The sequence below is a fragment of the Meles meles genome, chromosome 6 (genome assembly GCF_922984935.1).
Source record: "Meles meles chromosome 6, mMelMel3.1 paternal haplotype, whole genome shotgun sequence".
Taxonomy (NCBI): domain Eukaryota; kingdom Metazoa; phylum Chordata; class Mammalia; order Carnivora; family Mustelidae; genus Meles; species Meles meles.
In genome coordinates this window covers 36179872-36192605 of record NC_060071.1, presented here as the reverse complement: position 1 = coordinate 36192605, position 12734 = coordinate 36179872, and the positions used below count along the sequence as shown (strand labels likewise).

The window sequence follows — 12734 nt, the reverse complement described above, 5'->3', positions numbered from 1 at the left end:
TAACAAAGCAGCAGATAAAGAAATTAAGGAAATACCATTTACTACCGCACCAAAAAGAAGAAAGGACCCAAGAATAAACTTCACCAAAAAAAGTCAAAGATCTGTACTCCAAAACCATAAAACACTGATGAAAGAAATTGAAGATGACACAAGCAAATGGAAAAAGAGTCCAGGCTCACGGATTGGAAGAATTAATATTGTTAAAATATCTATATTACCGAAAGCAATCTACAGATTTAACAAAATACCTATCAAAATACCAAAAGCATTTTTTAAAAAAACCAAAACAAATAACAGTAAAATTTCTATGGAAGCAAAAGAATCCTGGAGTAACCAAAACAATCTTGACAAAACCAAAGCTGGAGGTATCACAATTTCACATTTCAACATATACTACACCAAGCTGTAGTAATCAAAACAGTATGGTACTGACACAAAAACAGACACATAAATCAATGGCACAGAACAGAGAGCCCAGAAATAAACCCACACTTACACAGTCAATTAATCAATGACGAAGCAAAAATATATAACATGAGACAGTCTCATCAATAACGGTGCTAGGAAAACTGGACAACTACATGCAAAAGAATGTAATTGATCTCCCTGTAACACAAAAATAAACTCAAATTGGATTAAAACCCAAATACGAGACCTGAAACCATAAAATCCTAGAATAGAACACAAGTAGTAATTTCTCTGACACGGGCCAAAGCAACATTTTTCTAGATATGTCTCATAAGGAAGGCAAGGGAAACAAAAACAAGCTGTGGGGACCACACCAAAACAAAACAAAAACAACAAAAACTTTCACACAGTGAAAGAAACCATCAAACAAAAAGACAACCTACTGAGAGGGGGAAAATACTTGCAAATGATAATCTAATACGGAGTTCATATCTAAAATATATTTAAACAAAACAAACTCAGGGCGCCTCGGTGGCTCAGTTGGTTAAGCAATAGCCTTCAGCTCAGGTCATGATCTCAGGGTCCTGGGATGGAGTCCCACATCAGGTTCCCTGCTCAGTGGGAAGCCTGTTTCTCCCTCTTCCACTTCTCCTGCTTGTGTTCTCTCTCTCACTGTCTCTTTCTGTTAAATAAATTAAAAAAAAAAAAAAACTTTAAAAAATAAAAAATACTCTGCCTGCCTCTCTGCCTACTTGTGATCTCTCTCACTCTCTCTGTCAAATAAATAAATAAAATCTTTAAAAAAATAAAAGGCTTTAAAAATAAAAATAAAAAATAAAATATATAAAAAACTTGAACACCATCAAAAAAATAATCCAACTAAATTGGACAGAGGACCTGAACAGATAAAGATGGCCAACAGACATATGTAAAGATGATCTATATCACTCATTATCAGAGAAATGCAAATCAAAACCACAATGAGATAATACCTTATATCTGCTAGAATGGCCATTATCAAAAACACTAGAAATAACAAGCATTGGTGAGAATGTGGAGGAAAAGGAACCCTTGTACTGTTGGCAGAAATTTAAATTGGTACAGCCACTATGAAAAATAGTATGCAGGTTCCTCAAAATATTAAAAATAGAAATGTCATATGATTCAATAATTCCACTACTGGGTATTTGTCAAAAAAAAAACAACATTAATTCAAAGAGATAAATGCACTCCTTTGTTTACCATAACATTCTTTACAATAGCCAAGATATGAAACAACCTAAGTGTTCATCAACAGATGAATGGATAAGTAAGACGTGGTGTGTATATATACAAATGGATACTACACAGCCATAAAAAAAAGGAGATCATGTCATTTAAGACAACATGGATGGACCCAGAGGATACTACGCTAAGTGAAATAAGTCAGACTGAGAAAGAAAAATACCATATGATTTCACTCATAAGAATCTAGGGGAAAAAAAGAAGAAATGAAAAGCAGAACCAAACCTATAAACAGAGAACAAACTGATAGTTGCCAGAGAGGTAGGGATGGAAGGCTGGGCCTAATGGGTGAATCAAGTGAGAGATACAGGCTTCCACTTACGGAATGAACAAACTATGGGAATAAAAGGCACAGCGTAAGGAATCAGGTTAATGATATTCTAATAGCAATGTATCAAGATCTATGGTAGATACACTTATGGTAAACACAGCACAATATTATAAACATGTGGAATCACTAAGTTCTACACCTGAAACTAAAATAACAAATTGTCAACTATATTAAAAAAAAAAAAAAAGAGGTAGTTAAATCTGGGAGAAAATGTGGGCAAACACATATGTGATAAAGGATTCGTACCCACTACACAAAAAACTTTCAAAACACTGAAAGAAAACCAAGTAAAAAATTGGGACAATAAATTTTGACAAACATTTCACTAAAGAAAATACATAGAGGCCAAATAAACACCCGAAAATATGCTTATAGCATTAGTCATTATAAAATGCAAAGTAATACCAATGGCATTTTTCAAAATGCTGGAAAAACAATCCTAAAATGTGTATGGAACCAGAAAAGACCCCAAATTGCCAAGGAAATGTTAAAAAAGAAAAACAAGGGGCGCCTGGGTGGCTCAGTGGATTAAGCCACTGCCTTTGGCTCAGTTCATGATCTCAGGGTCCTGGGATCGAGCCCCGCATCGGGCTCTCTGCTCCGCGGGGAGCCTGCTTCCTCCTCTCTCTCTGCCTGCCTCTCTGCCTACTTGTGATCTCTCTCTCTGTCAAATAAATAAAAAAAAAAAAAAAAAAGAAAAGAAAAACAAAGCTGGGGCATCAAGTTGACTAATTTCAAGCTATATTACAAACCTGTGATCACCAAGACAGCATGGTACTGACACAAAAACAGACATATATATCAATGGAACAGAATAGAGAGCCCAGATATGGGCCCTCAACTCTATGGTCAACTAATCTTCAACAAAGCAGGAAAAAAAATTTCCAATGGAAGAAAGACGTCTCTTCAATAAATGGTGCTGAGAAAAATGGACAGCTATATACAGAAGAATGAAACTGGACCATTTTCTTTTACTACACACAAGATAAATTCTAAATGGATGAATGACCTCAGTGTGAGACAGGAAACATCAAAATCCTAAATGAGAACATAGGCAGTAACCTCTTTGACATCAACCACAGGAACTTTTTTCAGGACACATCTCCAGAGGCAAGGGAAACAAAAGCGAAAATGAACTTTTGGGACTTCACCAAGATAAAAAACTTCTGCACAGCAAAGGAAACAGTCAACAAAACAAAGAGGCAACCCCGAAAGGGAGAAGATATTCGCAAATGACCATACAGACAAAGGGCTGATATCTAAGATCTATAAAGAACTTCTTGAGGCACCTGGGTGGCTCAGTGGGTTAAGCCTCTGCCTTTGGCTCAGGTCATGATCTCTGGGTCCTGGGTTCGAACTCTGCATCAGGCTCTCTGCTCAGCAGGGAGACTGCTTCCCCCTCTCTGCCTGCCTTTCTGCCTACTTGTGATCTCTCTCTGTCAAATAAATAAAATCTTTAAAAAAAAAAACAACAAAAAACCTTCCCCAACTCAACACCCAAAAAACAGATAACCAAGTCAAAAAATGGGCAGAAGACATGAGCAGACACTTCTCCAAAGAAAACATACAAATGACTAACAAACACATGAAAAAGTGTTCATCATCATTAGCCATCAGGGAAATTCAAATCAAAACCACACTGAGATACCACCTTACACCAGTTTAGAATGGCAAAATTGACACAGCAAGAAACAACAAATGCTGGAGAAGTTGTAGAGAAAGGGGATCCCTCTTACACTGTTGGTGGGAATGCAAATTGGAGCAGCCATTTTAGAAAACAGTGTGGAGGTTCCTCAAAAAGTTAAAAATAGAGCTACCCTATGGCCCAGCAATTGCACTACTGGGTATTTACCCCAAAGATACAGATGTAGTTAAAAGAACAGCCATATGCACCCCAGTGTTCATAGCAGCAATGTCCACAATAGCCAAAATGTGGAAAGAGCCAAGAAGCCCCTCAACAGATGAAGGGATAAAGAAAATGTGGTCCATATACACAATGGAACATTACTCAGCCATCAGAAAGGATGAATACCCAACTTTTGCATCAACTTGGATGGGACTGGAGGACATTATGCTAAGTGAAATAATTCAAACAGAGAAAGTCAATTATCAAATGGTTTCACTTGTTTGTGGAACATAAGGAATAGCACAGAGGACATGAGGAGTAGGGAAAAATGAAGCGGGAGAAATTGGAATGGGAGACAAACCATCAGAGACTATGGACTCCGGGAAACAAACGGAGAGTTTTAGAAGGGAGTGGGGGTTGGGGGAACGGCTGAGCATGGTGATCGGTATTAATGAGGACACGGATTGCATGGAGCACAGGGTGTTATACACAAACAATGAATCATGGAACACTACATCAAAAACTATGTACTATATGGTAACTACCGTAACACAATAATTAATAAATCCTCAATGAGATACCACTATATATGTATGTGAATGACTAAAATTTAAAGGAATGACTCTATCAAGGGTTAGCAAGGATGTGGAGTAACTGGAACTGACACACATTGCTGGGTGAGAATATAAAATGGTAGGTACAATCACTTTGGAAAAATTTGGCAGTTTCTTAAAAAGTTAAGCATTACTCTATCATATGACATACTCATTCCATTCCTAAGTATTTACCCAAAAGAAAGTCTGTCCACACAAAGACATAGAGTTTTATGTATAACAACCAAAAACTAGCAACAATCTAAATATCCATTAGTGTGGTATACCCAGACACTGGAATTCTACCTTAGCAAAAGGAATAAATTACTGACACATACAACACGGATGAATCCTGAAATAATTATACCAAGAGAAGTCAAACATAAAAGAGTACAAAATATATGATTTCATTTATATAAAAATTAGTTTGTAGAAAATACAAACTAATCTATCATAACAAAGTAAATGCTTTCTTGGGACACCTGGGTCGTTCAGTCAATTAAGAAGCTGCCTTCAGCTCAGGTCATGATTCCAGGGTCCTGGGACCAAGTCCCATGTCCGGCTCCCTGCTCTGCGGGGAGCCTGCTTCTCCCTCTCCCTCTGCCTGCTGCTCTGCCTACTTGTGCTCTCTGTCTGTCAAATAATAAAATCTTAAAAAAAAAAAAGTAAGTGGTTCCTTGTAGATGACTGAGCTGGTAAAGGTAAGAGAATTACAAAGAGATATGAGGAAACTTTAGGGATAATGGATATGTTCAGTATCTTGACTGTGGTGGTGATGGTTTAACTAGTATATATACATGTCAAATTTTTCAAATTGTACATTTTCAATATGTGCGGTTTAGTGTATCTCAACTAAACCTTACAAAATCCCTTTTAAAAAATAATCTGAGGCACGTGGGTGGCTCAGTTGGGTAAGCATCTGACTTCAGCTCAGGTCATGATCTCGGGGTCCTGGTACTGAGCCCCACTTCAGGCTCCCCGCTCAGTGGGGAGTCTGCTTGCCCCTCTCCTTCTGCCTCTCCTCCCATTCACACATGCACTCTCTCTCTCCTATAAAATCTTTTTTAAAAATGTAGTATTACCTTTTCCTTTCATCTCTAAAACAAAAATGGTATATTTCTTTCCTTTCTACCTTTGGTAATATTACATCTAAAACATTATAGAACTAAATTTTTTCCCATATTCTTTACATTTTCAAACTGAACCCTTAGAATTCGATATTAGGCATAGATGTTAAAGTTATAAGAATACAAATATACTGGGGCGCCTGGGTGGCTCAGTGGGTTAAGCCTCCGCCTTCGGCTCAGGTCATGATCTCAGGATCCTGGGATCGAGCCCCGCATCGGGCTCTCTGCTCAGCGGGGAGCCTGCTTCTCCCTCTCTCTCTGCCTGCCTCTCTGCCTACTTGTGATCTCTCTCTCTGTGTCAAATAAATAAATAAAATCTTTAAAAAAAAAAGATTACAAATATACTGATAAGAAAATTTTCCCCAACCACCTATCCACAACCCAATTACAGACAGAAGTACTGCCCCTATTTCCCTTTACAGGAGGATACATATGACTCCAATCATCTCCTTCTTCATCATGATGACCCCAAAACACCTTTGAAAAAAATACTGCCACTGTCGCACCCTTTAAACTTCCACACTGCCTTTTTGCTTTCCATCTCCCATTATTCCTTGGTAACTAAAAATTTTATCTACACTTCTAGTTTCATTTTCTCACATCTACCAGATTTTTATTTTTGAAAGATAAACATGTCAGAGTATATCAGTTTATATCTTATAAACATGTAAGAGTAAGAAAAGTATTTCTACACACTTACCTCAAGCACTGGTCCAGCTCCAAGAATAATTTGTTCCACTCCACTGGCAAATCCCTTCTGACTGAGAGCAGTAAGGTGGTGAATAAGAAAGTTTGTGCTTTGAGTCTTCCCAGAACCACTCTCTCCTGAAATCACGATGCACTGATTCTTTTTGCGCTGAAGCATGGCATGATAAGCTACATCAGCCACAGCATAAATATGGGGCTCCAGTTTTCCCAATTGGTGGTTATCATACATTTTGACATATTTGGGATTATAAATAGGAAGAAACTTGAATGGGTTAATAACTATTAGAATACTGCCAACATAGGTGTAAATTTTTTCATGCTTAAAGCGATTTCGTAGGTTTTCTAAAAGAGTTTTCTCATTCAAATCAGGTAAGCTACATAAATCATCAAAGTCTTTCTGTTGAGGCTGTGGAAGAAAACCCCGTTCCATCATCCTGCGGCGTTCTTCTGTCACCCGTAGCCACGACTGCAGACTACCATAATGGATTGATCCATCAAGGTTTTTTTCTCTCAGAAGAAAGCGATAGTCCTCTCCACTCAGGCGATTTTCCAGAGCCATCCGAGGCCACAACATCATTCGCTGAACTGGACAGTCTGTTGGATTGAGTATCCATTCTTCTCCACCAAATTCCTTTACTTCTGCAAGAACGTAACATTTTGTTTTGTCAAGATGAAGTCTGTTTATAAGAGAATCAATCACCTCAGCAGCTGTGGAGTTTTTTCTGGCAGGAATTGGACAGTAGATAGTCCCTTCTGAAATTGTCCCAGGATATATACGTAATGTATGTTCATTATCCTCAAAGCGTCGTCTTCCTCCATCATTTATATTCATATTGGACTCTGTCCCATCAGCATGGATAGTATGTGTTCAAGACCGTGCAAACCATTTTTGTAGCAAAAGAACTGGAACATAAAAAGTGTGAAACATTTAGAAATCATATTATACAAATCTTCACTTTCTGATGCTCAAGAAAGGCTTAAATCATTTCATTACATCATTTAGAACATAAAACCCTAGAAACAGTCTTGAAAACAGTCTCATCAAGGCCACATAATATTACATTTTATCATCTAAATCTGGGCACTTTCTAAAATAGCAACTTACCAAAGATTTTTTCCAAGTTTTGTTATACTAATAATTTAAAATCCAGAGTACCAATAAAAAATTATTTTACCCTCTACTATCTCAAATGTTTCTAAAGTACCTGAGATTGGAGTCAAGTTCTTTCTTTATATTTGAAGGAACCTCAACAAAGCTGAATTAAAATGGGCAGAAAAATCAGGCAAATATAATCACCCTGCACCCAAAGTTCTTACGGATAAAGCAAAAACAAGAAAGAATGCCATCAATGAAGCCAAATTTTTGTGAAATTAAAACAGTAAGATGATGAAATTATCTTCACAACAGGTGTTGGCAAGGATGCAGAGAAAGAGGAACCCTATTACACTATTGGTGGGAATGAAAACTGGAGCAGCCACTCTGGAAAACAGTATGGAAGTTTCTCAAAAAGTTAAACGGGGAGCCTGCTTACCCCTCTCTCTCTGCCTGCCTTTCTGCCTATTTGTGATCTCTCTCTGTCAAATAAATAAAACCTTTTTAAAAAATTTTAAAAAAACTAGAACTACCCTATGATCCAGCACTACTAGATATTTACCCCAAGGATACAAAAATACTAATCAAAGGGATACATGTACCCCAATATTTACAGCAGCATTATCAACAAAAGCTAAATCATGTAAAGAGCCCAAATGTCCACCAACTGATGAATGGATAAAAAAGGTTTTTATATTTAGATATAATATTTCTATTTATATACATATATAATGGAATATTACTCGGCCATAAAAAAGGAATGAAATTTTGGGGCACTTGGGTGGCTCAATAGGTTAAGTGTCCAACTCCTGATTTCGGTTCTGCATGATCCCAGGGTCCTGAGATCGAGCCCCAAATCTGGCTCCCTGCTCAGCAGGAAGTCTACTTGAGATTCTCTCTATGTCTCTCTGCTCCTCCCCCCACTCATGCATGCTCTCTAAAATAAATAAATCTTTAAGGAAAAAAAAAGGAATGAAATCTTGCCATTTACAACAACATGGACAGAGCTAGAAAGTAATATTTTTTAAAGATTTTTTTATTTGTTTGACAGAGAGATAGCAAGAGAAGGAACACAAGCAGGGGGAGTGGGAGAGGGAGTAGGAGGCTTCCCACTAAGCCGGGAACCGGATGCAGGGCTTGATCCTGGGACCCTGGGATCATGACCTGAGCCAAAGGCAGAGGCTTAACAACTGAGCCCCAGAGGCGCCCCAGAGCCAGGAGTATTATGCTAAGTGAAAGAAGCTAGTCAGAGAAAAACAAATACCATGATTTCACTCATGTGGAATTTAAGAAACAAAACAAATGAACATGGAGGCATCAAAGAGAGGCAAACCAAGAAATACACACTTAACTGTAGAGAACAAAATGATGGTTACCAGAGGTGGGGGTTGGGGGGGATGGGTTATGCAGTTGATAGGAATTAAGGAGCACACTTGTGATGAACACTGGGTGTGATATATAAGTGCTGAATCACTAAAATCTGCACCTGAAACAAATGTTACACTGTATGTTAACTAACTGAAATTTAAATAAAAACTTTTGAAAAATAAGAAGATCAAATAAACAGAAAAACTAAACTAGATAAAATTATAACACCCTGATATGAGGAAGTAGAGAGGCAACCTAGGGGATTTGGAGGGTAGGTAATGAATAAATGAAACAAGATGGGATCGGGAGGGAGATAACCCATAAGAAACTCTTAATCTCACAAAACAAACTGAGGGTTGCCGGGGGGAGAGGTGTAGGGAGAGAGTGGTGGGGTTATGGACATAGGGGAAGGTATGTGCTATGCTGAGTGCTGTTAAGTATGTACACCTGGCGATTCACAGACCTGCACCCCTGGGGCTAATAATACATTATATGTTAATAAAAAAAAATTAAAAAGTTTTAAAAAATACATAAATGGCCAATAAACATATGAAAAAACTGTTTAAAAAATTATAACTAAGAGAATAGTAAGAGAAACCTGTTATAGATAATATTTTCAAGCACTTTTGGGCTCTGACTCTCCACAACCCCGAAGTGGTGAGGTAAGGCAGTCAACAATAAGATCCTGCCACTGGCTTGCCAAACAAAGCTGATTAAATTACACAACAAGGGGCGCCAGGGTGGCTCAGTGGGTTAAAGTCTCTGCCTTAGGCTCAGGTCATGATCCCAGGGTCCTGGGATGGAGCCCTGCGGGGAGCCTGCTTCCCTTCCTCTCTCTCTGTCTGCCTCTCTGCCTACTTGTGATCTCTGTCAAATAAATAAAATCTTTTAAATAAATAAATAAATTACACAACAAAATACTATTATAAATTTTATTCAACCTTCCCTTTCCTTCAAGGCTAATTTTTTATCTGACCTTATTTCATTCCTTACAAATGTTCTGCATATTCTTCCAATCTTCTCAAACCTCACATATGTAACACCCCAAGAATGATTTCACCTTTGATAACTCACTGAGAAAATAGTGCCTTTTCCAATTCAAAATGTATTTCTATTTGCATCTCATCTCTGCTTTCCTATTCCAGTTTACATAAGAAATATATTCCACATCTTTTCAGGGCTAATAAAACCTATTTCTTATCATCTCCTTCAGTAACTTGCCCCATCAAAAAACCATCCTCATGTTTATCATTCTTTCCCTTTTTAATTTATTTCACCCATTGACATATAAAGATGCCACGTTATTTTCTAAAAGTAACTTCAGTTACTTCTCTCTCATATTACTGCATATTACTGCATCCTCAAATGAAGAAACTTTGTTTACCTTTTTCCTAGATGATCTTTCAAACACAGATTACAGAACATATAAAAAGCAGTCACACACATGAAAATATGCTCAACATCACTTGACATCAAGGAAATACAAATCAAAACCACAATGAGATACCATCTCACACCAATCAGAATGACTAAAATTAACACTCAGGAAAAAACGATGTTGGCAAGCATGCAGAGAAAGGAGAGCCCTCATACACTCTTGGTGGGAATGCAAACTGGTATAGCCACTCTGGAAAACTGTATGGAGGTTCCTCAAGAAGTTAAAAACAGAGCTACTCTACAATCCAGCAATTGCACTACTAGGTATTTATCCAAAGCATACAAATATAGTGATTTGAAGGGGAACATGCACCCCAATGTTTATAGCAGCAGTATCCACTATAGTTAAAATATGGAAGAGCCCAGATATCCATCAACAGATGAATGGATAAAGAAGATGCTTTATCTTCCAATGTGGTGTGTGTGTATACACACACACACACACACACACACACACACACACACACACACACACACACACGGTCCTGGGATGGGGCTGAGTCAGGCTCCCTGCTCAGTGGGGAGTCTACTTGACCTTCTCCCCCAACCCCTCCTCCTGCTCATGCCCTCTCTCTCAAATAAATAAAATCTTCTTTTTAAGATTTTATTTACTTATTTGACAGAAAAAGAGCGAGCACAAGCAGGGGGAGTGGCCCACAGAAGGAGGCAGGCTTACCACTGAGCAAAGAGCCCAATGTGGGACTCAAGATCCCAGGACCCAGGGATCATGATCTGAGCTGAAGGCAGCCACTTAACCAAGTGAACCACCCAGGCGTCCCTCAAATAAATAAAATCTTAAAAAAAAAAAAAGACTGAAACCCTACCATGGAACTAGAGGGCATTATGCTAAGTGAAATAAGACAGAGGAAGACAAATACCATATGATTTCACTCATATGTAGGATTTTAAGAAACAAAAGAGATAAACAAAGGGGAAGGGAAAGAAAAATAAGACAAAAACTGAGAGAGAGGCAAACCATAGGAGATGCTGAACTCTGGGAAACAAAGTGAGGTTTGCTGGAGGGGAGGTGGGTAGAGGGGATGGAGTAATTGGGTGATGAGCATTAAGGAGGGCACTTGATGTAATGAGCACTGGATGTTCCAGGCAACTAACGAATCACTAAATTCTACCTCTGAAACTAATTTTTTTAAAAAGCAGTCATCTATCTACCACCCAATTCAACAAGTTTGAAAACTTCTGTTATTACTCCAGATCAGTTTATAAACAAAGTATCAGAGATATAGTTAAGTCTCTTCCCTTTGCTCTACAGAGATTACCACTATCCTGAGCTTGATATTATTCCCAAACACATTTCTATATTTTTACTACATATGTGGATCTCCACAAATTATAGATAACAGTTTCACTTTTTTAAGTTTAAAAAAAAACGGTGTCATATCATACTTATTAGTCTGCATCTCACATTGTCTTTTGTTTATAAATGCTGATGCACATAAAAGTTCATTAAGTGCCAAATAATATGCCATTGTATGTAGGTTCCTTAATTGTAACAAAGGTACCACAGGGTGGGGGTGATAGGATGTTGATAATGGAGGAGGCTATGCCTATGTGGGGGCAGGCAGAAGGTCTGGATCTTCTGTTCAAATCTGCTGTGACCCTAACCTAAAACCTTTTTAAAAAATTAAGTTTTTTTTAATACCACTGTATGATCATAACACAATTTATCAATCTACTGTCCTTCCAGCAAACACTTAGAATGTTTCCAGTATTACACATTAAAACAATGCTGCACTTCTCATATGTCTCTTCCCATGCCTTCATTGGGCTTTATACCTAAGAGTGAAATTGTCAGTATTAACAAAATACTCTCCAAAATAGTTGTACTGACTATGTCACAGCCAGTGTAGAAAGTGCTCATGTTTCTCTGCCTCCTTACCAATAAAAAGTTGGTTATCGTCAGACTTGAGTTTCTGCCAGTTTAAGTGCCAAAAGGTATCTCATTACTTTAATTTGCATTTCCCTGATTACTAGTGTGACAAGTACAACAATTATCCTATCATTTGTCATTTGCACTATGTCACTTATTCATTTCTGGCTTTTTTTACTTTTTAAGATTTTATTTATTAGTTTGACACACAGAGATCACAAGTAGGCAGAGAGGCAGGCAGAGAGAGGGGGAAGCAGGCTCCCCGCTGAGAAGAGAGCCCTATGTGGGGCTCAACCCCAGGACCCTGAGATCATGACCCAAGCCAAAGGCAGAGGGTTAACCCACTGAGCCACCCAGGTGCCCCTTCATTTCTGGTTTTTGAGTTACCTTTTCTTTTTCAATTTGAATGAGTTTTTCATATACCCTGGATATTAATCAGTTTTTAGTTAAATGTGTGACAAATATCTCCTACTGATCAGTGCCTTAGCTTTCTACTTTGTTTACAATACCTTTTGTTGCAGGGAACTTTTTATTTTTAACAGTCAAATTTATCAATCCTTTATACGTTATGATTTCTTTTTTGTAAATTATAGTAACAATAACTACATTTAACTCTATGTATTTATTTGTACTAGTCATTTTTCTAAGCAT

At 37.8% G+C, this 12734-nt stretch overlaps 1 protein-coding gene across 4 annotated transcripts in view; it reads right to left on the bottom strand.

Moving 5' to 3' along the window:
- MYO9A (myosin IXA) overlaps nt 1-12734 on the bottom strand; it is a 298796-nt gene that overhangs the window by 247942 nt on the left and 38120 nt on the right. For all 4 annotated transcript variants that reach the window (XM_046008480.1, XM_046008479.1, XM_046008481.1 and 1 more), the window contains exon 2: nt 6290-7200. In XM_046008480.1, coding sequence (XP_045864436.1) covers nt 6290-7129 — 840 coding nt within the window. In that variant the 5' untranslated portion in view covers nt 7130-7200. The remainder of the gene's footprint in view (nt 1-6289; nt 7201-12734) is intronic.